This window comes from Rhipicephalus sanguineus, chromosome 9, assembly GCF_013339695.2.
Source record: "Rhipicephalus sanguineus isolate Rsan-2018 chromosome 9, BIME_Rsan_1.4, whole genome shotgun sequence".
NCBI lineage: Eukaryota > Metazoa > Arthropoda > Arachnida > Ixodida > Ixodidae > Rhipicephalus > Rhipicephalus sanguineus.
The window spans coordinates 69,845,425-69,869,862 of NC_051184.2; the positions used below are offsets into that span (position 1 = coordinate 69,845,425).

Consider the following 24,438-nt stretch of genomic DNA (forward strand, 5'->3'; position numbering starts at 1 on the left):
AAATCAAAGTATGAAATGCAGATCACAACCAAGGCATCTAGGACACGGTTAAGACAAGCAACTGATTACCTAATGTAAAAGCACCGGAAACATGCGCAGAGCTCAAAACTCGCCGCACGTGCAGGAATACACAGAAAAGGATTAAAATGCAATTCACAACTAGGCCATCTAAATCTGAGAGTTGGTGTTCACTATTGTGCAGAAATACTGACTGCACACTCATACAAGAATTGCATTTCTTCCTAATGTGAAAGGCCTCGAGCCTTTCTCTAGCCAGCGCATCCCGGCTCTTTCTAAGTAGTTGCGTGTGATTAAACTGCGGTACTCAGCTTCACGAGGCACTGTGGAAAGGCACAGTGTAAATCTCTCATTGATGATTATGTGGTTACAAAAGATTGTTAGGGCCAAGCCTAGCTCAATCGAAAGTACCACGATACAGCTGTTTTTCAAATTTAAGGCCGGCGAGTCAAATCAAGTTCATTCAGGCTTTGTTTTTCACTAGGCTTATTGAAAAATTAAAATGTTCATTGTTTCTGTCTCAACTACTATTTTTTGCTGATTACTGATGTCAAGGTATTCCATAAAGTTACATCAGTACTTACGCAGATTATATTTGGATAGACACAGCAAACTTGATTTTTTCTGCAAGCCTAGCGTTTGAATCAGTAGAGTGAAAACGCTTAAGCTTTGAACAAACTTGAGCAGGCACAGCTCGCTTACAGAGTTTAAGGGCAGGTGCACTGCAATTCCATGGGCAAAGCTAAGCTTTTTTCTTAAACCTTTGGGACACTCATTATGATCGACTGTCTGTGAATGAATGAAACTTACATTATTTGATGCCAAGGTTCTGGAGACTAAATTTAATGCAAATGATAGTGTTAGAATAAATTATAGTTTATTTCACAGTGAAAATGTAAATACATAATGTTGTGCTGCCAGTCACGCTATATTTCTTTATCAAATGAATTCAACAACCCAATGAAATTACACAGGATAGTTCTCTGCTGGCAGCAAGCACTCCTAAACGGGTAAAAAAAATATCTTGAAATTCCTGCCGAAACTCGCCACGGTCAACGTGTCACCAAACATGGTACTGCCTTCACTGAAGTGACCGTATGTGACAAAATCTTTCAACTAGAAGTGATGTCAAGAGACTTAAGGCAATAAAAATGCTTGATTCACCTTTAGCCGAGTGTTTGTGGTCTTTCTTGGCAATAGTGCGCAGAAATGGCAAAAGGAAGTCACGTCTCCAAATAAGGGCGTTGTGTCACAAAAGGTCAAGTTGTAAGTGACTACGTAGCCTCCATAGTGCTGCATGCTATGTACGAAACATGTCGTTTGGGACCCACATTTAAAAAAAGATATTAAGAAACTTGAGATGGTTCAGCAGAAAGCAGTTCGTTTTATGTTCAATGCTTACCACAGAAACGACTCGCCCACAACGCTCATGGCCATTAATAATACCCCTACTTTACGATACCGAAGAGCAGTTGCAAAGTTGAAATTTCTACACTTTCGTTACTCTTGTAAATTTGACATTAGTCCGGAAACTTGCTTAAGGCAGCGAATTTCAAGACAAACTAGACATACGTGCTTATACTCTTGAATCTTACTTCACACTTGCTGATCTTTTCATGAACTTTGTTTCCTCGGATCATCAACAAACGGAACATGTTACCTCTTGATGCATTTTGTGATAATAATAATCCTGACTTTAATTACTATGCATCCTTCTGTTCATCACCGTACAGAACAAGCTATTCTGTCGTACATTGCGTATATTTCTCTAGTTACAATTTGCATGATCTTTTTTCATTATATTTGTTATACTGTGTCAACGTGTGCTTATTGCTTCCACTTTGTGATTGAATTTATTTGGCCAGTTAGCTTTTGTTATGCCCCCTGCTATGTCTTTCAACCGCTGTATGCTGTAAAAAAAAAATAGTTAGTAATAAATATCAACTGGCTGCCTCTTTCTGTGACCCGTTGCAGCGGAAGCGCTAGCAGCAGTGATGTGGCCACCAGTGCCGAGGACACGGGCCCCTCTTCGAGCGGCCCCGGCTCCCCACTCAGTCGCAGTGGTGCGCTGGCCGGCGTGGCGCTACTGGCGACGCCTAGCGGTTGTGGCAGCAGCAGCATTACCAATCCCTTCGACGTGGAGCCGGAGCAACTCACTCAGCCGTCCTGTTCGCCGTCCATGTTCTTGTCGAGGAGTCGCCAGACGCCGGGATCGGTGCGTGCCAGCTTTCAAAGCGGGGCTTGCTTTGCTTTCGAAGCTCCCCAGGTTTTGTTGATCACGGTTGCTGTTGTTTAACAACACTCGGAAAGTCAGTGAGATGGTGCATAGCCTTTGGGAGTATTGGAGTGCAGAACTGGACAGTCACAAGAACGAAAAACACAGGACAGGCACTAACACGCGTCCACTGACAGAAGATTCTTTTGAATGCAGAAAGCAAAGTATCTTGCTTGGCAGGTAAGGCAAACAGTGTCGGCAACATACCATTTAAACCGTCGAAGGCTATGTTTCAAGTTAACTGCTTGTTTCCTACATTGTTGGCCTTACCTGGTGAGCAAGATACTTTGCTTTCTGCCTTCAAAAGAATCTTCTGTCAGTGGACGTGTGTTAGTGCTCGTCCCGCGTTTCTCGTTCTTGTCAATGCCTGGTTTTGTTTTTGTTGCTGCTGCTACTATTTTTGCTGAATAAGTCTCATCATATTGTAAAAATATGAGCGCAAGAACAGCAAGAACGGAAAGGAATTGACAGGACAGACGCTCAACTTCCAACTTGTTTTCGTTATCGCAATCGTAATTCATTGTTCCTTGATGGCCCTGGGTTGGACATTACATGGGGGGGGGGGGAGGAAGCAAAAGAAGAATATGTGTGGTCGTAACATGATCCAATGAAATATCACAAACCATGATGACATCATACGTTTCTATAGAACCATAAATGATAGCAGAACCAAAAAAAAAACACACATGATGCGTCTGCGCGTGTATTTGCAAAACATTTAATCGCAATATGGTGCAATTTATAAGCACTCTTCACAAACAAAACACAAAAGTTGAAAACAAGGAGATATGTTAATTAACATAATACATTTTTGAAGAAAGTGTGGGTGATGGAAGGACAGTGTTTTATAAGCACAACTGTCGGAAAATAGTGCAATACCAAAAGACAAAATACGATGTATCAACGAGACTGGGAAGCAGCTATGTAGTAAATTTCAGTTTAAGAATTGCATCTGACTGATCCCTGACTGGTGGAGGATTAGAACTGCTGAAAACACGGCATCTGCTTGCAAAAGTGAAAGGCAGTATAGGTGGGGAAGCTTGTATGTACAGCGCTGACGGATTGAAATTTGACAATTTAGGGCTAAGTACTGCGCATGCTGTCCATTGCACCGTCTTCAGTTTGTGCGGTATCCATGTAATGTCGCCTCGGACACCAACTGTCACGATGACAATGGGAGAAAGCACGTGATGGCAAGCGATGGTTTCTACTCGTTCTGCGTGGCGCCCTCCTAATCACGCCGTTCACTCTCCCGCATGCATGCGGGGAAGCCCCCTGCCGTGAGGAGAAGCCAACTTCTTGGGGCGTATCACACTGCCCGATGTTCGAGTCAAGTGTTCCGGCTGTTTTAAATGCGAAGCATTTCTTAGCGAACTTCTGCGACTTTGAGCGTATCTATCTATCTATCTATCTATCTAGCCGCCTACGACTTTGTGCTCTCCTGGCCGTTCCGTTTTAATCGGATGTATACCAAAATTGGTGTGTCATAACATGGCCTTATTACGAACATAAATGCCCGGTCATATCATGAAAATCATGACACGCATGTCATGAACAGCATGATTTACATTCCACGACCTTAGGCTCTTGCGGCCGTTCCGTTAATTTCATATACACCAAAATTGGTACGACGTGACAAGAATTCATGACGAACATAATGACTGGTCCTAACATGCAAATCATGACGCGCATGTCATGTGCAGCATGATTTACATGACATGGTCTCTGGGCGCTCGCGGCCGTTTAAATGAAGGGATATATACGAAAACTGGTATGACGAGACATTTCTGTATGAAGAACATAACTGACTCGTGGTAACATGAAAATCATGACATTCATGTCATGTATGACATGATTTACATGCCACGCTCATGGCGCACTCGCGGTCGTTTCGCTAGATTGATATACACCAAAATTGGTATTGTGCGATGTGACTGTATGAAGAACATGAATAACAGGTCGTACCATGAAAAACCATGACATCCATGACATGTATGTCATGATTTACATGCCACGCTCATGGTGCATTTGCGGCCGTTTCGCTTGCATGATATACACCAAAATTGGTATTGCGCGACACGACCGTATGACGAACGTAAATGAGAGGTGGTAACATGAAAATCATGACATGCAAGTCATGTACAACCTGATTTACATGCCACGCTCATGGTGCGCTAGCGGCCGTTTCAGTAGATTGATATACACCAAAATTGGTATTGCGCTAAGTGACTGTATGAAGAACATGAATAACAGTTGGTAAGATGAAAACCATGACATGCATGTCATGTATGTCATGTTTTACATGCCACGCTCATGATGCATTCGCGGCCGCTTCGCTAGCTTGATGTACACCAAAATTGGTATTGCGCGCAGCGACTGTATGACGAACGTAAATGAGACATGGTAACATGAAAATCATGACATGCATGACATGTACGACATCATTTACATGTCATGGTCATGGCGCATTCGTGGCCATTTCGCTTGCGTGATATACACCAAAATTGGTATTGCGCGACGCGACCGCATGACGAACGTAAATGAGAGGTGGTAACATGGAAGCATGACATGCAGGTCATGTGCGACATGATTTGCAAGCCACACGCATGATACATTCGCAGCCGTTTTCCTAGCTTGATATATACCAAAATTGGTATTGCGCGACGCGACTGTATGACGAACATGAATAACAAGGTGGTAACATGAAAACCGTGACATGATGTCATGTATGTCATGATTTACATGCCGCGCTCATGGTGCATTCGCGGCCGTTTCGCTAGCTTGATATAGACCAAAATTGGTATTGCGCGAAGCGACTGTATGACGAACGTAAATGAAAGGTGTTGACATGAAAATCATGACATGCATGTCATGTATGGCATGATTTACATGCTATACTCGTTGTGCACTCGCGGCCATTTCGCTCGCTTGATATACACCAAAATTGATATTGCGCGATGTGACTGTATGACGAACATAAATGAGAGGTTTTAACATGCGAATCATGTTATGCATGTCATGTACGGTATGATATACATGCCACGGTCATGGTGTGCTTCCGGCCGTTTTGTTAACTGGATATATACCGAAATTGGTATGGCACGACTCGAGTGCGTGATGAACATAAGCGACAGGTCATGCATTTATATACCAGAATATGCGTTTCATTGTCATGGTGTGTACTAGATTGTGCATGCATGCGTGCATGGCAAACATGCGATATATGGTGGACTAGATGCCATGGCATGAATGATTTCATTTGGCTCAAAGACAAACAAGGCGATGTATGCAGCTCTTTGCTGGCTGCTTCGCATTACATCGATTCCCACAGTGCGTGGGATCTGCCGAATTTTTTGTTTGATGAAGCCATAAATTTTCCTATGTATTGACGCTGAGCCATTGTCTCTTTTGAAAATAGCTCAATACAAAGGATAATTCGATTTACCCGAGTTCAATACAGTTGGGTTTGACTGTACTAGTGAATTGGTACCCTTTTCCAATATTAGAAATGCCAACCTTGTTGCAAGAAATGTTGGCAAACCAGAAAATGTGGAAGAGATAAACAAAAAAAATTGTACGCCATTGCCCTTGTTGTTCCCGCACGAATACACCACGATGTGAATTTCAATGCCATTGCTGGAGCCTGTGTCATTTTTTATCGGTTAAAGGGAGTTTCTTAAAGGGAGTCTTCTAGTTAAGGATCCAGAGTCATAGCTTGGAACGTTTATTAAGCCAACGTGGCCAAAATACGAAATAAAACGTTGAAATGCATGACTTTATAGCGATGTAATGGTGTTGGTTTCAGTGTGAAGTTCGGAGATGCAGCTCTCACCTTCACTTTCTCATATATTAACAATAATATGATTGAGAAATACCGTATCTGTTGAAACATTTATTGTCTTGCTTCAGTGTCTTTAATATTCCTCAAATGTGTTTTGTGTTGAGCTGATCTAGCGGTAAACGCTTTCAGTTGTGTAAAAAGAAAACATTTTGTAAAATAGTGTTTGCTTTACTTAAAAGGTACTGCATATAAATCAGACTAAGATGAAGGGAGGCACACAAAAAGTGATATTTTTTTTTTAAACCCTTGGTGCAACCCTTCATTATTGGATATCTGAGCTGGTATCCTCTGTTCTAAATGAGAGAAAGCCCAGCTTTGAACGCCATTTTAGTTTTGCGTTTTTAAACCACCCTATTACTATTACTTCTTTTTCATGTACAGCGCCGGTCGTTTCGGTGGTCGATTGAGCAGATGGCCGGCTTGTGGCCCGTAAACATAGAAGAGGAGCAAGAGCCTAGTCTTCCACAGCCTGCAAGGTAACCTGGTTACTCGTCTTTTCTTTTCGTGCTGTTGTCATTTGAAGTGTCCCCAAAATGGGTTTTGCTAAAAACTTGCATACCGTATACACTTGCGTAATGTCTGCATGTTTCTTTTTTGGAGATTTAGGGCAAAAATCGCAGGTGTGGCCATTACGCGAATGAAAAGACAACGTCTCTTTCTTTTTTCTTTCTTTTTTTCCGTGCATATTTTCAGTGCTGCTTGCCTTTATTGAACTGCAGTACTCACTTGTACTGGGAGAAGAGAAAAAGAACTTTTGTCCCTTTCACTCGGTTGCAAGAATGTTATTACTTCTCTTCCTCGTCCGCTTTACTCGTCGTATTTTTTAAACTTTCCTCTGCCCCAGATGAGATTTTCCTCCGCTCCATCAAATTTTTTGGGATTCCCATGACCTTAAAGCTTTTCTCCACCATCTTGAAGGAAACCACAACCCACGCTTAAAAATTCAGTGGCACACATCCACAAGGGATGCCCTTTTCGGCCTGAAAAAAAAAAGCTTGAAAATTCGTGCACCGCACAACGTTTAATACTGCTAACCTCCTAAATAATTGTGTGGCTAATACGCGGATAATTTGTAAATGTATATTTTTGGGGAGGATTCTTAAACAAATTTCTAGGTGCGGCTACTACATGCGTGCAGCTATTACACAAGTATATACAGTAAGCTGTTGTGTTATAACTAGAGTAAATGATTTGTGCCAGAGCCTAAACGAAGCATCTTCCCCTATTCCCAAGCCCTGCTCCTTCTCAACTTTGCTGAGTTAATTAGGCCTAAACTCGACCTTCTGGTATCCACTGCTGACACTGCGTATATGTCTGGTTGACATTTTTGCTACCAAGTTGTGCCACAAACCCTTCCGCTCGCATTTTTTCTCCAGCACAAATGCTAAGTTATGCACAGCACTTAAAGAAGTATTGACACTGAAATTTCCAGTTATGTTTTTGCACAGAAGGAAAGGCCAAGCACTCGAGAGCCTAGAAAATGTACTGGCAAGCGTGAGTGCACCCTGAAAAATTAACTACAATGTGTTCTTAAAAGCCAGTTTAGGTTTCTACTGTACCCGATGTCACGACACTCCACGAGCTTCTCGTCATGTGCTCCTGCAAGATATCGTGACGTTTCCATGTCTACTTTACACCGTGGCTCGATTGGTGACGCACAAGTGGCCATTTTGAATGTTTTTGGTACCTAACGTCAGCACAACTAGCCATATAGGTGCCTGAAGTCACCAGAATTGATAACTGCAGCCTGACGTTACAATGTTGTCGATGTCAGTAGGTGTGCCATGCGACAATCGATTTTAATTTCAAAATAGAGTTCCTGGTCAGAATTTATTGAGCTTCACATTTGCCCAGTGCCATCTGTATTTGGGAGATTGACCTGGCAGAGTAAACTGAAATTTGAAAATTAGTGTCAGTATCCCTCTAAATCAATCTGTCAATGACCTAGAGCAGCTATGCTATTGACTCAATGGGTTTGTAAAAGATTGTCAAAATATTTCGGACTCTCTGTGTAGGGAATGGAAAGAAAAGGAATTTTGTTTGTATTAGTAAGTTATCGCTCTGCAGTATAAAACAGCTATCAAAAAAGCGTATTTTCTGGTCTTATAGTAAAGCCAGAAAAGATCAGCAGATAGGTGGTTCGATTGAAGCATATATATTATCTTATTTTGATGTCTCTCTTGATGGTGTATGCTGGGACTTACTTCACCTTTAGCAATGGACTATGTTTTGTTTTGAAGGTCTCAACTTAGACAATGTTCTATTGAGCAATGAGGTAGAACGTTGGGCAAACAGGTAAGAGGTCAGCTTAACGTGTCAAACAACACAGAGAAATGCGACACAAGAGGATAAAAATGCGTCAACACCACAACTGCTTTTTTATCTTTAAGTTTATGTTTAAAAAATTTCCAGTATAGATAGCCGAAAGTGATGCTAAGATAATTTTTCAAGGGAAGCTTGTACATGCACCCATTTTGCTGATAGGGCAAGGGCTCCAGAAATATTTTCATTGACAAATTTAACACCTAGAGGGCATACACACATCTGCCGATACTTCTGAGAGGTAATTTTCTTTTATGAAATGGGGGAGGGGGAGATGTTGATACTATGTGCCACTCGTGCAGGAGCGACGCCCTTTATGAGGAACAGTCCCAGCAGGCCATAGAACTGTTCTTCTCGCGCCACGAGATCGTTCCATCACCGTGGGAGGCACCGTCAAAGACAAAGAGTGTGTTTGCGGCGTCCAAAGGTACGTGACGTTACAGTCGCAAAAGTAGGGACAGGTGGGCGAGCTGGTACGATATCGCAATTGATAAACAGCTTAACCCTGGTTAGGCCAATTAGTTAGCTTAACCGTCAAATTACTGAAGCTTGTCACGTTTGTTCAACTTCAAGATGATTGTATATGCCAACTATTGGTGGCTCTAACATGTGAAGTGGTGAGAGATATCTTGTATTCTCACGTCTACTGATGTTAATTTGCATGGGACTTTACGAATACTTGTATTTTTCCTTGTGCAGCTTACTGTCTTATAGTTTTCTTGCTTTTTTTTTTTAAGCAAAACGGAAAGCCGAGCTTTTTTTTTTTTCCAGCGAAGCTTGTATGGGGCATTGTAGGTGTGACCGCAGAAAAAAAAAAAGCAGACGCCCATGAATGTACAGAAATGGGTGTGTACACAAATTAGACCCTAGAAGTTGCGTCGGCCATATGCCTACACTCAAACCTCATTATAACAAAGTTGCATCTGCCTAGAAAATAACTTCGTTATATCCGAAAATTCGTTATAAACGTTTATTTGTAACACTGTAGCAATGACAAGACTGTTCTTCATTTACTTCGTTATAACCGATAATTCGTTATATCCGTGTTCGTTATAACTAGGTTTGAGTGTATTTGTATACGCTGTTTTGCAATAATTGACGCTCCCTCGCTCGGGGACTTCTCGGCGATCAGCCACTTCCGATATCGAAATCTGATCTTGTATCGGGGTTATTGAGGTGTCTTGTCGTTTCACATGGCCATATTTCATTGTTGCCAGCATATGAATGCATGACTGTTGGCTGTTGCTGCTAAACATGTAGATGAAGGTTCAATTCCCAGCATGCAGGAAGGAAGCATTGCACATTGCGATACAAAGAAAGAAAGGAAAATAGTGCATTATGCACTCGCATGCCAAGCTTTGCTTGCCCCCATTTTTCCAACAGGGCAAGGGCATCTGAATTTTTGTTTTGTTATGCCACATACATTGCTTGTCCTTCAGATGGTGTTTCATGAAAAGTGTATTATATTTCGTGCTTCTTTCAGTAAACTACGCTTGAGAGCAAGTGCACCGTCTCGTTCGTTTTTTCTATGTCTGAGTCCTTAGTACATTTTATTAACACAATGATGCAGCTTATGCTAAGCTTTAATGACTACACTAGTATGGAGTGCAAATATCATTACAACTGAAAAAATTAGCAAGTTGATCAGGATTCATGCTACTGGAATGCGAGTGTACTACTCACACAGAGGCAAGTGGGAGTTGATGTTCTCAAGTTTGGGTTGTCCTTTCAGTTTCTATTAGGGGCGTGCGAATAGTGGCCGAAAATGTCGAATATCGAATGCAAAGGATTTTGTTGAAAAATAAAAGAAAGAACAACGGTAATGCTGTGCTTCATCGTCGTGAGTGCTCCGGGCCTAAAAAACTTCAGCCACGCGTTCACAGCAGCGTTTTAACTGCTCGCCGGAACGATGGGAGTTTCTGAACGAGTGATGCAGTGCGACAGTGGCGACTACACAGCGTGAACAAATGTTCACGTGTCAAGCCAATCGGAGAGGGTTTCGCGGGCCAAAGTCGGGACGTTTTACGGCGCTTGCTGCATACGCGACCGAACTATGCAAGAAGTCCGAGCATTCGTTTCGGAAGTGCAGTTGAGAAGGGCTTGACAGTTATCACGTGTGTTCCTTTTGCTTGCGGAAATGGCATAAATCTCCTTTAAAATACACGTGCGCTCGCTTTGAACCAGCATATCGGTTAAAGTTGTAACGAAAGGCCTACTGTAACGGCGTTAGCGTTAGTTTTAGCCACCCCACTATAACCAAGTTGCACCGTTGGCCTTTTTCGCGTTTTAGATATTCATCATGTCAAATTATTCGAAACTTCGAATACTAGGTATTCGAAAGTCGAATCGAATTATTCGATCATGTATTATTCGATTCGAATTCGAAACTCGAATATTCGCACACCCCTAGTTTCTATTGTATTCTATGTTAGTACTGCTGCTTTTCAGTAATGTGAATGCCTCTAGTAACATTTAGACTCAATTCAAACAAATGTATGTAGCGTTGGTGGCAACTTTGGCAAAAAGCTGCATCCAACAGCTTGTCTTGGTCAAAAAGATACTGGCAGGCAACATAGTATGAAGAATAAGAAAATGTTATGGTGAAAAGAGACACTCTTTTCTTGTGCTTCATCTTTCTTCTAGTGGTGCTTAGCCATCTAAATTTTTTCCTCAAAGATATGTACCAACTAGCCCAGCAACAAGCTCCTCTAAGTTGTGGTGATGACGAATTGCGATGTATAAAACCTAATCACTGTGTAGAACGGCTCATTGGTATTAGCCCACGGAACAGCATTTCAATGGAATGATGTGGGGCAACGAAATTGTGAATGCAGGCCTCGCAATGTGGAAAACCTAATGTTCCAATGAGATGTTCGGAAGATGGGGTTTGAAGCACTGCTGGGATAAAACGACGCAGTGTACAAACATTGTGACTAAAGCATGCATGGAGTGGTTCCAGCAACATGCTTAGACACACACTAACTGTAAAGTAATGCAAACACTGTAATGACAGTTGTAATGCACAGGTATCGCACAATGACTCAAGAGCACCACGTCAACTGGACACACACGTACTCTGCGATGCGCATTGATTTAAGCTTCATGCCTGCATGGTATGGGTCTGTACCACTGTTTCTACCTCTATAGAGCCTATGAAAGCTTGAACCAATTTCCGGAGCAAGTGGTACTTGCTACGCCATTGGTATGACAGTCTTCAAACCAATGGTATATGCTCGCTTGTATTGACCAATTTATCATTACGCTCCGAAGCTTGGACCCTTCATTCTCATTGTCTTTTCCTAATTTCTCCTACAATGAGGCACCTGCCATTAAACCGCGGTGTAACATTGCTGGCCTTAAAGCGACAACACTCGCGAGGCGCTGTTGGCCAGATAAAGTGGCAACATCATGCACCAGTTACTCCGCTTATGGCAGCTGCTTTCTGTCGGTGTGGGTATGGAATTTCAAAACATAAACAACCTTGGCTCTTGTAGGTTTGCAGGAAAATGGAAATAATTGAGCCATGAGGCAAAAGGATAACTTGTGGGGAGAGAAGGACTCTCATGTTCCACAGCTTAGATACGTGCCTGCCTGTCATTGAATTCTTACTTCGTGTGAATTCTTATTTCCATGGCAGTGGGAGATGAAACTTGTTCTCTCTTGAAATTTCATTGTCGCACCGATAGTTGCTACCAGCCATAGGTCGGCAAAAATATTGAAGCTCTTACATTTACTCAAGAAATATATTTTGCGCTTAATGCTCGCTCGGACTCAAAAATTTTCGTCAACCGGACTTATTCAGACTCAGATTCATTAAACCTTTTCTCAACCAGACTCGCTCGGACTCAGACTTACCAACATATTACTCAGCCGGACTCACTCAGACCCATGGCTTTACCTGAGCCTGAGTGTATCCACTGAAGAGTCTGTTAGCATAAAATTAAGTTTTTCGATCATGGTGTCGATGCTCTTTAACACCAGTATCTCCCATGATCGGTGCTCTTGGTACATCTTTTGCTCTTGTACCTTCAAATACGCGTTATCAGTGGTTTCAATCAGGTAAGGACATTTTATGAAATATGCAGCTCGCACTAGATATTTCTATCAAAAAGTTTCCTCGAAATAGTTTGTGGTAGGAAGTCATGGCACCCCCCCTAACTCACGCCTCTGATAAATAAGTATTGAGGTGGCGCAAACCGCTAGTGCGTTGAGATATCTGCTAACAGACTTGAGTATAATTATATGTAAGCCAATATATAAGGCTGATAGTAATGCTGAAGCTGAGTAGATAGGACCATATGTCGGCAATCAAAGGTGGAGCTCGCTCGGACTCATTCAAGAAGTATATTGTGGGACGCTAGCGCAGGCGAGGATTGATTCACCCGAAAGCCGTGAATCTTAAACGATAACTGGCTTTTATTTCCTCTTCTCTGGGAGAGAGGGATGCCAGAGCGCCGATGGGCCAGAGGAGAAGGATGCCTGCGCGCGAGCAGGCTCCGGTTACCGCGGCGCCTGCCGGGGCGCGGCCACCTAATCTAAACACACATCCAAGTGGCGGTGAGTGGCGCGCTGATAGCGTGCACCACAATATTTTGCGCTTAGGGCTCACTTGGACTCGGGCTCGCCAAAATTTTCCTGAACCGGACTTGCTTGCACTCGGACTCAGTGAAATTTTCCTCAAGCAGACTCACTCGGACTCAAACTCGCCAAAAATATTGCTCACTTGGACTCACTCAGACTCGGTACTCACCTCCCGATCAGAGTCCTAGCGAGTCGACTCGTGAGTGACTTTGTCGACCTATGCTACCAGCACAGGTCCGATGCGCAAGTGATACTTGCTATGCCATTGGAATGACAGTCTTCTCACCAATGGTACATGCTCGCTTGTATTGACCAGTTTATCCACTGGCCGGAGGCAAAGCCACTTGCTAACTTTACTGCAGGGTCTATGGGCTAAGACATCCTCGATATTGTCACGTGGTCGTGACGTCGACGAAGGCAGCAGACAGCGTGGCAATAGTGGGTGTGGCAGTATTGCCACACGCACTTCTTTTTCTATTTTTATGTAACCAGCCTGTTACACGTGTAACCACTACCTTTCCCAAAGTGTGCCCAAACATCTGGGAACATTCCCGATTATTTTAGGATCCTCCGATAGAATTGTGCCCCCAGCACGAACAATAAGAGTTCATTCTGGAACTAAACCGGCCGCCAACAATGACGTTGAATCTGTATAAATGCCAACGTGCTTTACTGCTGGTCAGATTACCAATGACCAATGTCTGTGCTCGCCGTTTCCACTGCACCTTGCGTGTTGCTTCGTTTGCTGGGCACAAGTTCGCACATAGAATAGTTTCAGCTTTAAGCTGCATTTTCCTTTCTTCACTGTCACAACCACGTGACAATATCTGGATATCTTTTTACGGTGTGCCTGACGCCGTAACAGACTCTTTGAGAGTATTCGAGTCAACCCTCTTTCAAGCTTTCTCCCGTCTGCTGGAAGTGGTGTGCCAATAGGAACCACAGCACACCACCCAAGTTTAAATCGTGTGCAAAAACGTTTTTCGCTTCGTTTGCAAAACTGCTATTCCATGGACACAGCACCTTGCTACGGTTCTCCTGGGTCTCTGCACACTGTCGGGAAACAAGACACTTGGTTCTCCTCGGTAGAGCTAATGTTCGGCACGACACTTCGCATGCCTGGCGAGATCTTTGTCCCGGGACTAACATCCGCTGTCGTGTAATCCTACGCCGAACTCCTGCAAATTCCCATGGCTACTTTTGGATGCCACTGCCACTTTGTCATGACCTCATAGCGCATCTTTAGTTCATACTGCCCTTATACCATTTTTTCTCGTGTATGACCTGCCCCTGCATATAATGTGCGCCCACTCCAGGAGCCTTGGAAAAATTTGAAAGAAGGTCTCTGCGTATTGGCAGTAAGCCACCTTTCTTGAGCTGCCGTGAAGCCACCTTCAAAGCCGAAAGTCTCATATTAGCTGCACCACAACCTTAGCTCTCAATTTTCTGTCCTTTTCGTGCGGGTTGTATCTGAGAAAATAAGGTGCTTATGTACCACAACGCTAGCCGCACTTCTTTACAAGCGCCTTACGGCAGTTGCTTTGACGTCCTCAAGGGCGACGCTAAGCATTTGAAAACACCCATTAAAGGGGTACTGACATCATTTTTCGAAGGAGAGTTTACTCTGCCATACAAGTCTCCTGCATACAGAGACGGCTCTGAGCAAGTGTGAAGCTCAGCAAATGCTGATAAGATATTTTATTTTGATAATAAAGCAATTTTCTCATGGTGCACCTACCGACATCGACGCTAGCTTGACGTCGGGCTACAGTACTAATTCTGGTGACTTCACGCAGCAGTCTGGCTAGCTGTGATGACGTCGGGTGCCATAACTCCCAAAATGGCTGCTTGTACGTCACCAAGGGAGCCACTGTGCGAAGCGGCCGAGGAAACTTCACTATATCTTGCGCAAGCACAGGACGAGAAGCCCACACCGTGTTGCGATGTCAGGGTACAGTAGGAACCGAAACTATCTTTTAAAAGCATACTGCAATTACTTTTTCAACGTGCACTTGCGCTTAGCAGTACGTTTTCTAGGCTCCTGAGGGCTTGGGCTCTTATTTGATGGAAGAAAACAAGAAATGAAAATTTTCGTGTCAGTACTCCTTTAATGGACCTGAAGATCGATCGTTTGAAGCCAGCCCATCTGGACTTTGGCAATGTCATTCTACCAACATGAACTGCTCAGTGTCTATGCCTTCCTCGCTCGAGGAAGCAAAACGGGGCAGGATTCCTTTACCGGGTATCATATTTTCTCGCATATAAGCACCCCAGCATATAACCCACTCCTGCTCCCCCAAAGAGAAAAAACATCCCTGCTTACCAACCGCAAATTCAATTGTGCCAATTAATTTTACACCTTGATAGAAAGAGCCTCGGCAACTATGTATGCTCAAAAATTACAACAAACAACTTTATTTTCACTTAATTTCAGCCACCTGTGTCACTCCCCCGTCCTCGCCTACTGTCACTTCCACCTTACTTGCATTGCCTTGAAGAATCGCCCAGAACCCACTTCGCAGACCGAAATTCGCGTAAAACAATAACCCCGACTTTACCCTTGAATTTTCTGTATTTTTTGTGTGGCTTATACGCCAAAAAATTCGGCAGATCCCACGGTACCGTGGGAGTCGATGTTATGCGAAGCATGCGCCGGGTAGGTGACTGTGGCGTAACTTTTTTACTTAGCGACACGTTACAAAATGACGGTAAGGTTTGTATAAATTTTATACGCACACATATATATACGTTGAAGAGCCGCATATGTGTTATATAACCAGTTGTTTACGGTTGGGTAACGCTGCCAATGGCAACGTGGGTATTACAACACCAGAAGCGGTAAGCTGATATGTAGTGCTTATACTTCTCTTATGATGCAGAACGCATGCACGTTTCACGAACCCGTGTGCATGTGTGCAAGAAGTTCTTGACAGTTCTTGAACAAGGGCATCATCACCGTGATCAGTGAGCACATGCAGCTGGTCATGACATGTTATAGGATCCGGTCGTGATCGTGGTGACGAGGGTCTATGTGTAGTGAAGTATGTGGTATAGTAGAGCTGTGGGAATTTGTGGATGCCTCGTCATTCGTCGAGAAAATTGTCTGTCCGACAGAGCCGGCGACATGTCGGAACCTGAAGCCACCCTTCGCGTTGGTGAGGTATAGGCCGTCGAGGCTGGTAGGCTTGATAGTGCTACGTAGACCGACATCAGTGGATGGTGTTTGTCGTATTCGTAGACTATCTGGGCGTATGTGGCCTACGTAGCCTCGTCTACAACGCGGCTGTCGATCAATCTGGCATCTTTCTCGGTCAGCATGAGGCCATCACCCAGCCTCGTGGGAAATGAAGAGGGCACTGCGTCGTTCCGGTGGAAGAAGTGCACCTTAGGCTGCGGTGATGTGGATATCATATGTAACTTTCGTTAATGTATTCCTCCGGGGTCGAGCAATGCTTCAATATAGCTTGCTGAATCATAGAAATACCAACATAATGTTTATTGGACTGCTATAAAAGCCGAGCCAACACTGCAACTACAGGCGTTAATCTGATATGACGCCTGTATCGTTGGAGTACACATCGTAGGAGTATCATGTAGTGTTTATTGCTTTCTTGTAAAATTAGATAGCCAGCACCACAACCACATTTGACGTTGCACCGATATTACGCCCGCGTAGGCTGTTTTTCCAAACCAGTTATAGACCTGGCGTGGCTCAGTGGTAGAATACCTGATTGCCACGTAGAATGCTTGGGTTCAATTCCTGCTAGGATCCTATTTTCATTTTCATTATTTCCATTCCTTGAGTCAACGCTGCCGACGTTGGTTTTCCTTAACGCTCTAGCATTTAAGTTACCAATATCTGTTCTCGCCGTTCCTGGTAGTATATAAACTGTCCATCACCTGTGGCGCATACCCGTACACCACGGCCCGTGGTAAACGGGTATGTGCCACACTTGTCTGTGGAAAGGGTTGACGACGTACGCGACAGGATTTTACGTATTCATGTCATGACCCGGCAATCATATTCATAAAATCCTGTTACCCGCCCATGCAAATTTTGGTTCTACACCAAGTTAAGGAGGGCGATCATGAGAGCCCCCAGACGTAGGCGGCTAGATAGATAGATAGATAGGATAGATAGATAGATAGATAGAGATAGATAGATAGATAGATAGATAGATAGATAGATATATATGGTAGTTTGCGGGGTGGGGCCCCAGGGGGTTGGCTAATTGGTAAGATTGTACTGCGGTAGCATTTATTGGCCAGCTCCAGGCACATTGTTTGTGAACAAAGTCCGAATCAGTGAGATCCCCCCCCCCCCCGGTCGCGTGTTCGTCTGTGTGCCAGTAAAAGCGCGTGAGGGCTGCCTACAGTCGGCGCCGCTCACGCAAGAGACGAAACGCGCCTCCGCCGCGCGAAAGGCGCATGGAGGGGCGCCGGAGGGAACGGCTGCGTGGTTCCAGCAACAAATGCGTACTTTGAGCCGGGCCGGGTGTGGTCGGGCGCCGTATCTTTAGAGAAGATCAGCAGACGGCGCATGCTTCTGCGTGAGTGTTGTGCTTTCGCGCTTAGTTCGCTGCAGCGGCCGCGTTTTAGCGCCAATGTATTGCTTGAGTTACGCCATGCAGGTCGCATGCAGCGGGCACCGTGCAGTCAAGCTTTCCATTGTGACTGCATGAAGCGCCAGAGCGCACTGCCTAGCGAATGAAAAAAAAAAAAAAAAGCAATACTGAGCCGGGCTTGGACAAGACTCGAACGCGGTGCGCGCGTCTCATTTTCTTCGTGCTCCTAGCGGCGAATGCCAGCGACCTTGGGACGCCCACGGAGCTCCCTATGGTCAGTGAACGGTGCCTTTTCTTGGCAATGGAGGGACAGCTACGAGAGCGGAGCTTCTGCACATGTACTCCTCCGCGTAGTAGTCCGGTTTGGCGCGCGCTTCTTACAATTGTGGAAAGCGATCGCTGCACGGCACAAGCATTATATAGCATTTAACTTCCTAGACGACCATTTGTTGGTAAAATTCGTCGCAAGTTTTTTTTAGGCGAGTAGACGGAAGAATCAGAATGAGACGGACGTTCACCCGAAGACGCAAACGCTATTTAGCGTTTGAGGCACGCGTGAAAGACGGGTCTTTCTCACGCGTTGCGAAAACCCGAAATGACAATGTCTGAGTTTAAAGAAACACAGTTATCTCACTGGTGTATGTTATGCGTCCTGTACAAAACGAAGGAATTTCGTTTCATTTCTCATGTACAAAACACGGACGCAGTGGTGGGACTACATTCATGAGCGGTAGCACCAACGCAATTCGGCTCTGTAGCCTTCGCTTCATTGCCAAGAGTTTTCCGCGAATTAAAATTTTTTTTTTATTGACTTACTTCGCGTAACATCGTAATTTGTTGCTTTCGCATTCATTGCTTTTTACTCTCAATGCAACTGTGCTGGGGACGAGACACCAGAGTAGAAGAGGAAGAAGACGCGACGCACGCGCATTTTTGTTCTGTAGTGGGTAGCGTACTTAAGAGTCGGTCGCTGACAAAGCGACCGTCTGCCATCGGCGTTCGACCACGCTCGTGCGCCGCCATTCCTCTGGGAACCGACCTACCAGTCGAGCACCGCAGCCACCATGCCTGTCAGAGTGTACCTGGGTAACGAATCTCAATTTCTTTGGGCCTCCTGTTCCCGCAGTGTCTTCGTCTATCGTGTTTTACCGCGTGCAAGCCACAGAAAATAGCTCCGAACAGAAAATTCGGAGCTAGTCGGGGAGCGGGTCGTTCGCGAATTTCGGCGTGCAAGGTGTCTTCACCGCACTGCTTCAAGGCGTTGCAAGGGAAGTACCTTCTCGGCAGTACTACCCGGACATCTTTCTTTTTAAATCGTTCCGTGGTTTGGGCTTCGTGCAGGGCGCGGCTTATGCGCGATGAAATACGGTATTTCTTGTTCCTCCTACCGAAGTAGGCAGTTGTTATGCCCCTTTAAGTGGCAGTTGTCAGCCTGCTCCTTCCCCTGCTTCTTTTGAGGCAGAAGTTCAGGGAAAGATGGAAACTTTAAGAGATGGAAAATTTTTGAACATGAAGTGTCACTGGAGCTAACATTTTGACAAGTGGTCCTTTCTAAATTCTCACCATTTTTTTTTAGTTTATGTGCGTGCATAGCAAGTCGTAAAAAAATTAGTTCAGGTTGCATGAAGTTGTGCAAGGTTGGGTCACGTCAGAGCTGGTGGCCACCTGGCTGATCCTGGCTTGGCTAGGCTTTTACCCTCTTGCCTCTTTCCCACCTGTTGCTATACTATACTATACTACATGGCTATACTATACTACATGACCACTCGTTTCAGCTTCTCTTGTTAACAATCTCTACAGAGTTCTTGGGCGGTGATTGTGAGCGCATGCCGGTTCATGATGAAAGCCACTAAAACGTCGAAATCTGAAAAACTGAGGCAGATGCAGAGACAGTGACACGGAGGTGGCACTGTCTCTGCTTCTGCCTCTCGGTTTTTTCAGATTTCGACGTTTTCGTGGATTTCTTTGAGTGTAACAATGTACCAGCTTCTCCAACGAGCAACCCTCCGGTTCATGATGATGATAATTTTCTCTCTGTGACACCTGGCAAAACATCTCTGCTCAAATAGATTAGTGTGAGCGTAACATTCACTTTTCATCTGCTTCACCGGTATATGCAAATAGTCATTGTCGGTGATGCTCGGCATGCGGCTCGGCCGAATAAACTGCATTGAGGTAACAGCTATACATTAACAGTGTCGTGTCCTTCTTGTCCGCTTTGTCTCCCCGTCCAAAGTGCGCTACTTCACAATATAGGTATAATGAACAGCTATACATAATAGGACATGTTTACTATAAAAAAAAAAAAGATGTGGACGAGAAGAAGGAATACAGGAGAGGCTATTAAACATGTCCTATTATTCACGTTGCCAACTAGCCCAACTTTCCGCCTTAAATGTATCGGCTATACATCTTGCAATGTGGTGAAAATAAAAAATTATCATAATAAATGTAGTACTACAGCGCATAGTGATGTGTAATTAGTAGCACAACTGAGCAAGCAGGAGCGAGTGCTAAGAGGTGGCTATGCTGTGTTCCCATGGCACCACCACATGAATATATAAACTGAAACTGGTCTTCAAGAGGATATTATAAAAAATACTTGGGGCGTGCTGATTCTTGTAGTATGTACATTATTGTACATGTTGTAGGCTTGGTAACTGCAGGACCCTTCAAACAAGGGAGTTGATCTGAAGTGACTAGTGAAAAGCATGGACCTTCTATCGATTGACCAGTGAAATTCAGATTTTTTGCTGCTGAGCAAAAAAAACTCTTCTGGATCTACCAGTGAAAGACTCCATTAGATTCACTTCTCCAGAAGCATTTAATAGGATAGGAAAAGTTGAAGATGTCATGGCAGCATTCACCATCCTGTACACAATGCGGGCTACAGGATGCTTTAGCTGCAATTCCAGTCTGTGTTCTGCGTGTAACCAGTATAGTATTTTCCATACATTCTTTGTTGCACACAAGCAGTTGCATACTAGCTGCACAGAGTTGTTGCACATCTTGTGTGCCTGTTTTGTCCAAACAAGAATTTATAGCAGTGACTATGCAGCTATGCCTAACAGTTGCACTGCATTTGCAACTGCCTGTGGTGTGCATCAGTTGCACAAACAAAAACAATATCTTTTTAACATAATAATGTGTGTCACCGAAATCTCACCGTTGGCGTCGGCAGTGTTTGCCGTGAGTGAGGAATAGCAAAGGATGCAAAGAATAAAAATCGGGGTTCAAGCCGAAATCGTACCCAGGCCTTCTGCGTGCCACTTGGGTGTTCTACCACAGAGCCACGCCAGTGCTTGAAACTGCTTCAAGAAATAACCCTTTATACACGCATCACGTAGTGCTAGGAGTGACATTAACTGATGTAATAGTGCGTGGCAGAAGCACAGAATCGCATCAGGCATCGCACCGTTTGAGTTGTGCAACGAGTGGGTGGCTTAAAGGCCCGCCCATTACAAAGTGCTGAGCCATTATTAGTCATCATCATCAGCCACAGCATCAGCAAGGTGTGAAGCTACATGGGTGTGTGTATTACCTTACGGATGCATAGTGGGTGCTTCACTACTTTGCAAAACGGTGAATTATGCTTACAATACTGAATCTGGGCGAGTTTGTAAGATACAAACGCATCTTGTAAACTGTAAGACCTTAGCGATCGTCTTGTGTCTCTGTTCCTTGCTTATGTCTTTGTTTTGTGCACTACCTGCTCAAAGATGAACTGTACTTGCAGTAGGCACCCCAGGAGAGTTTACACCAGCCAATGGCACGCGCGCATACATTAGTTTCCTGGCGGTGTGATCGAACAGTCCACCGACAAGCGAAACGTGGCAATCAAATGAGGAAGTGACACAAACGGGGCCCGAATTATGCTATCGCGTTTTGTTCTTAAATGTGAAGCTAAAGCTTCCTCCAAATTTTTTTCTTCCTTTCTTTTCCATTTTTCAGGCCTTGCCCATGGCGATCCCTCCTTGATGGAACAACAGCGCCCTCTGATGTCCTCAGGTATGTCTTCCTTCTCAACAACTGCATGTGCTTTAACGAACTTTAAAGAAAAGGTATGATTCTTCCTCCACTTCCCACCAAGATTGCCATTCTCAGTGATTGGAAAGAAAAGTATCGTATTTATACCAAAAAAAGCAGTTTTTTTTTTTCAATCATTTGCTTAAAGGTGTACTAAAAGGACACACTTAAAGTGGTAGTCAAGTGGATGAACCAATATATCTTGTTAATTTAGTAAGAGTTTAGTTTTTAGAAGTGAAAACTCGTGTCAGTGTCGTATTTTTGCAATTTCTGTTGACGCTCCTCCGATACCAATGTGTGATGTAATGATGCGAATTATTTCAAAGTACCTTTTTGTGTTTCTGTCACTACTCTGCTAAAGGATTAACAATACGTGCTCGGAACTTATGCTAAGTTCGGTTCCTGAGTATGTTAAGATATCCTTACATTTTTCTCTTTAATGCCCTTAACAGTTACGCATTATTGTTCTTTTAGAACAATGCAAGTCTCAAACTTTTGTTCGATCAATTGGAAGAGTAGATGCACCGTACTATTGAATCCAGTTGCTTATACTGCTTCATGTCGCTACAGAAAGCAGATGTCCTCAAACTATTGCAAAATATGTCTGTAGGCTCTCATGTGTCACTGAGATAACTGATGTCATGGGGCTTGTGTTGTGGCTGTGTTTGAAACATAGGCACAGGATGACGAGAATTGCAGCTTTCACATTGTGTTTGTGCAAAATAAGAACTGGATTTGCCGATTTGTTCAGTAAATAAAGGATTTCTAGTGTAATCAATATTCGTTTGTTTTTCTAGTAGCTTCGATGATCTGACATTAGTTTAATTGGGGCATTTCTTCCCGGTCCTGTGAAATTCGAATGAATGAGGTTTTACTCGTGGTCCTCTTTTATTTAAAAAACAGCAAATATTCAATATTCAAGTGCTACTGTTCCTTGAATAAGTTCATCGTTGAAGACATCCTTCATTCAGCCGCAGTGGAACTTTATATCTTCACTACTGCGGCGAATGGGCCTGTTGGTACAACATAGTATTATCATTGTATGTACTGCCTTTATATCTTTTTATTGGCATAGTTATATCATCTAATGTTCTTATCAAAGGTTGGTATGTTTAAGTGGTAATCAGTGGATCTTTGTTGATTGTTTCCTGTTTGTGCCTTTGCCGTGCAGCTTGGAGTCAGACGACGCTCACAATACCTCCAGATGTTGATCTCAACGCGGTTTTGGGTAAGCCAGCACATGCAGTGATGCGCGTTTATAATGATGCCTGTACATTAAAGCAAACGACTCTGGCAGAGATGTAGACAACGAGAAGTATGATGGGGAAAGGTTTCTTAATGTTTGTGACAGAAAGCAGAGCTAGTTGCTAAGGATTCATCGTTATGAGGGGCCCTGCAACGCTATTTCGGCATCGTCAGAAAACACTGCTGATTGGTAGTCGGGGCGCCCGAGAACACGCGAGCCAAACATTGTAGCGCAGCACACTGCCTGGAATTCGCAATTAACTCTCGAAGTCGGCTAGAAATCGTTCGCCCTTCGCTCGACAAATGATGCCATAAGCCCAACGACCGTGCCACAAGCAAAAAGTGCGCAGCCATTGGCCGATTTGAGCATCATGAGCTGCATATATATAGTTACTGCATTCGCCTCGGGATGCAGTGACGTGCCAGCGCGCTTGCTCGCGATCACACTGAATGTAAGCTGCACGTGTGAAGAAAAAAAAAAGAACGGGAAGTGCTCAAGGTCGTGATGTGCAGGGACGGACGGATGTAGCTTCTTGCCCCCTTGTCACCCCTTACCCCGCTCAGCTTTCAGTGTGCTCGCTGGCACAATAGGAGAAAGAGAACGCTTAAAGCATGCGTCAAATCCTCTTAACTCCAATTGTACTTGATGGATTACAAGCCTTCTTGTGACGGTTGATTCGTGAGGCAATAGACTTCTTTAATGAAGCCATTTGATGATTACTTCGAAAAGTATTGCAGGGCCCCTTTGAGGGGAACCTTGCTTTAGAAACATGTCTTTCGTTTCTCTGTGCATTTTCATGAAACATTCGCAACCTGTCCATTTTTATGTGCCGATTCCAAACGTGCAATTGATTTTTCTAATACTATAGTTTTTAAAATATAAAGTACGTGTTGTATTATTTGGAGCAAGATCTTCTAAACTCCTAGAGTTGCAAAGTAAATCAACATATCACAATGATCTGCAATAAGAACTGTATGCAGTGAAACAAGAATGGACTTTATAAACCCATTTGAACAAAAGTTGTAGTATGTTGGTTACATGCGAGTGAGCTGATGTCAAGCTGGAATTTTGTTCACCATAGTTCAGTATGCTGTAACTTTTGTTCAAATGGGCTTAGAGTACCCGTTCTTGTTTATTGCATACAGTTTTGATGCCGGATTATTGTGTTATATTGAATTGCTCTATAACTCTCACAGTTAAGAAAAAAATCTTTCTCCTAATAAGGTGCATAAAATGATTGATATGTAAAAAAATGCATGTTGTACCAGAAAAATTATTGCACATTCGAAATTGCCACATACATGTGCATAAACTGCGAAAGTTTTATAAAATCCACTTGGAAGATTAAGGAATAAGCTTCTAAAGCAGGTCCCTCCTTAAAGAGTGTAAGGTGTGCAAACACTGTGTTTGTGTTGTGTTGTTCTCTTCTCTTGAGTCTGTGTTTCCATGTCTCGCCTTTTTTTATAATTTCTTAATGGATGAGCATGGTTCAATAGCAAAAAAGCAAAACTTCGTGCTGGTGATTGTTTCAGCTCGGTTGGCAAGGTTTGGACGAAGACACATT

The 24,438-nt window shown here is 43.8% G+C and overlaps 1 protein-coding gene across 1 annotated transcript in view; it reads left to right on the forward strand.

Moving 5' to 3' along the window:
* The window catches only part of LOC119405627 (protein aurora borealis), a 52,418-nt gene that overhangs the window by 1,706 nt on the left and 26,274 nt on the right, over nucleotides 1-24,438 (forward strand). The window contains exons 2-6 of the mRNA XM_049419251.1: nucleotides 1,993-2,233; nucleotides 6,516-6,610; nucleotides 8,759-8,883; nucleotides 21,554-21,610; nucleotides 22,800-22,856. Coding sequence (XP_049275208.1) covers nucleotides 1,993-2,233; nucleotides 6,516-6,610; nucleotides 8,759-8,883; nucleotides 21,554-21,610; nucleotides 22,800-22,856 — 575 coding nt within the window. The remainder of the gene's footprint in view (nucleotides 1-1,992; nucleotides 2,234-6,515; nucleotides 6,611-8,758; nucleotides 8,884-21,553; nucleotides 21,611-22,799; nucleotides 22,857-24,438) is intronic.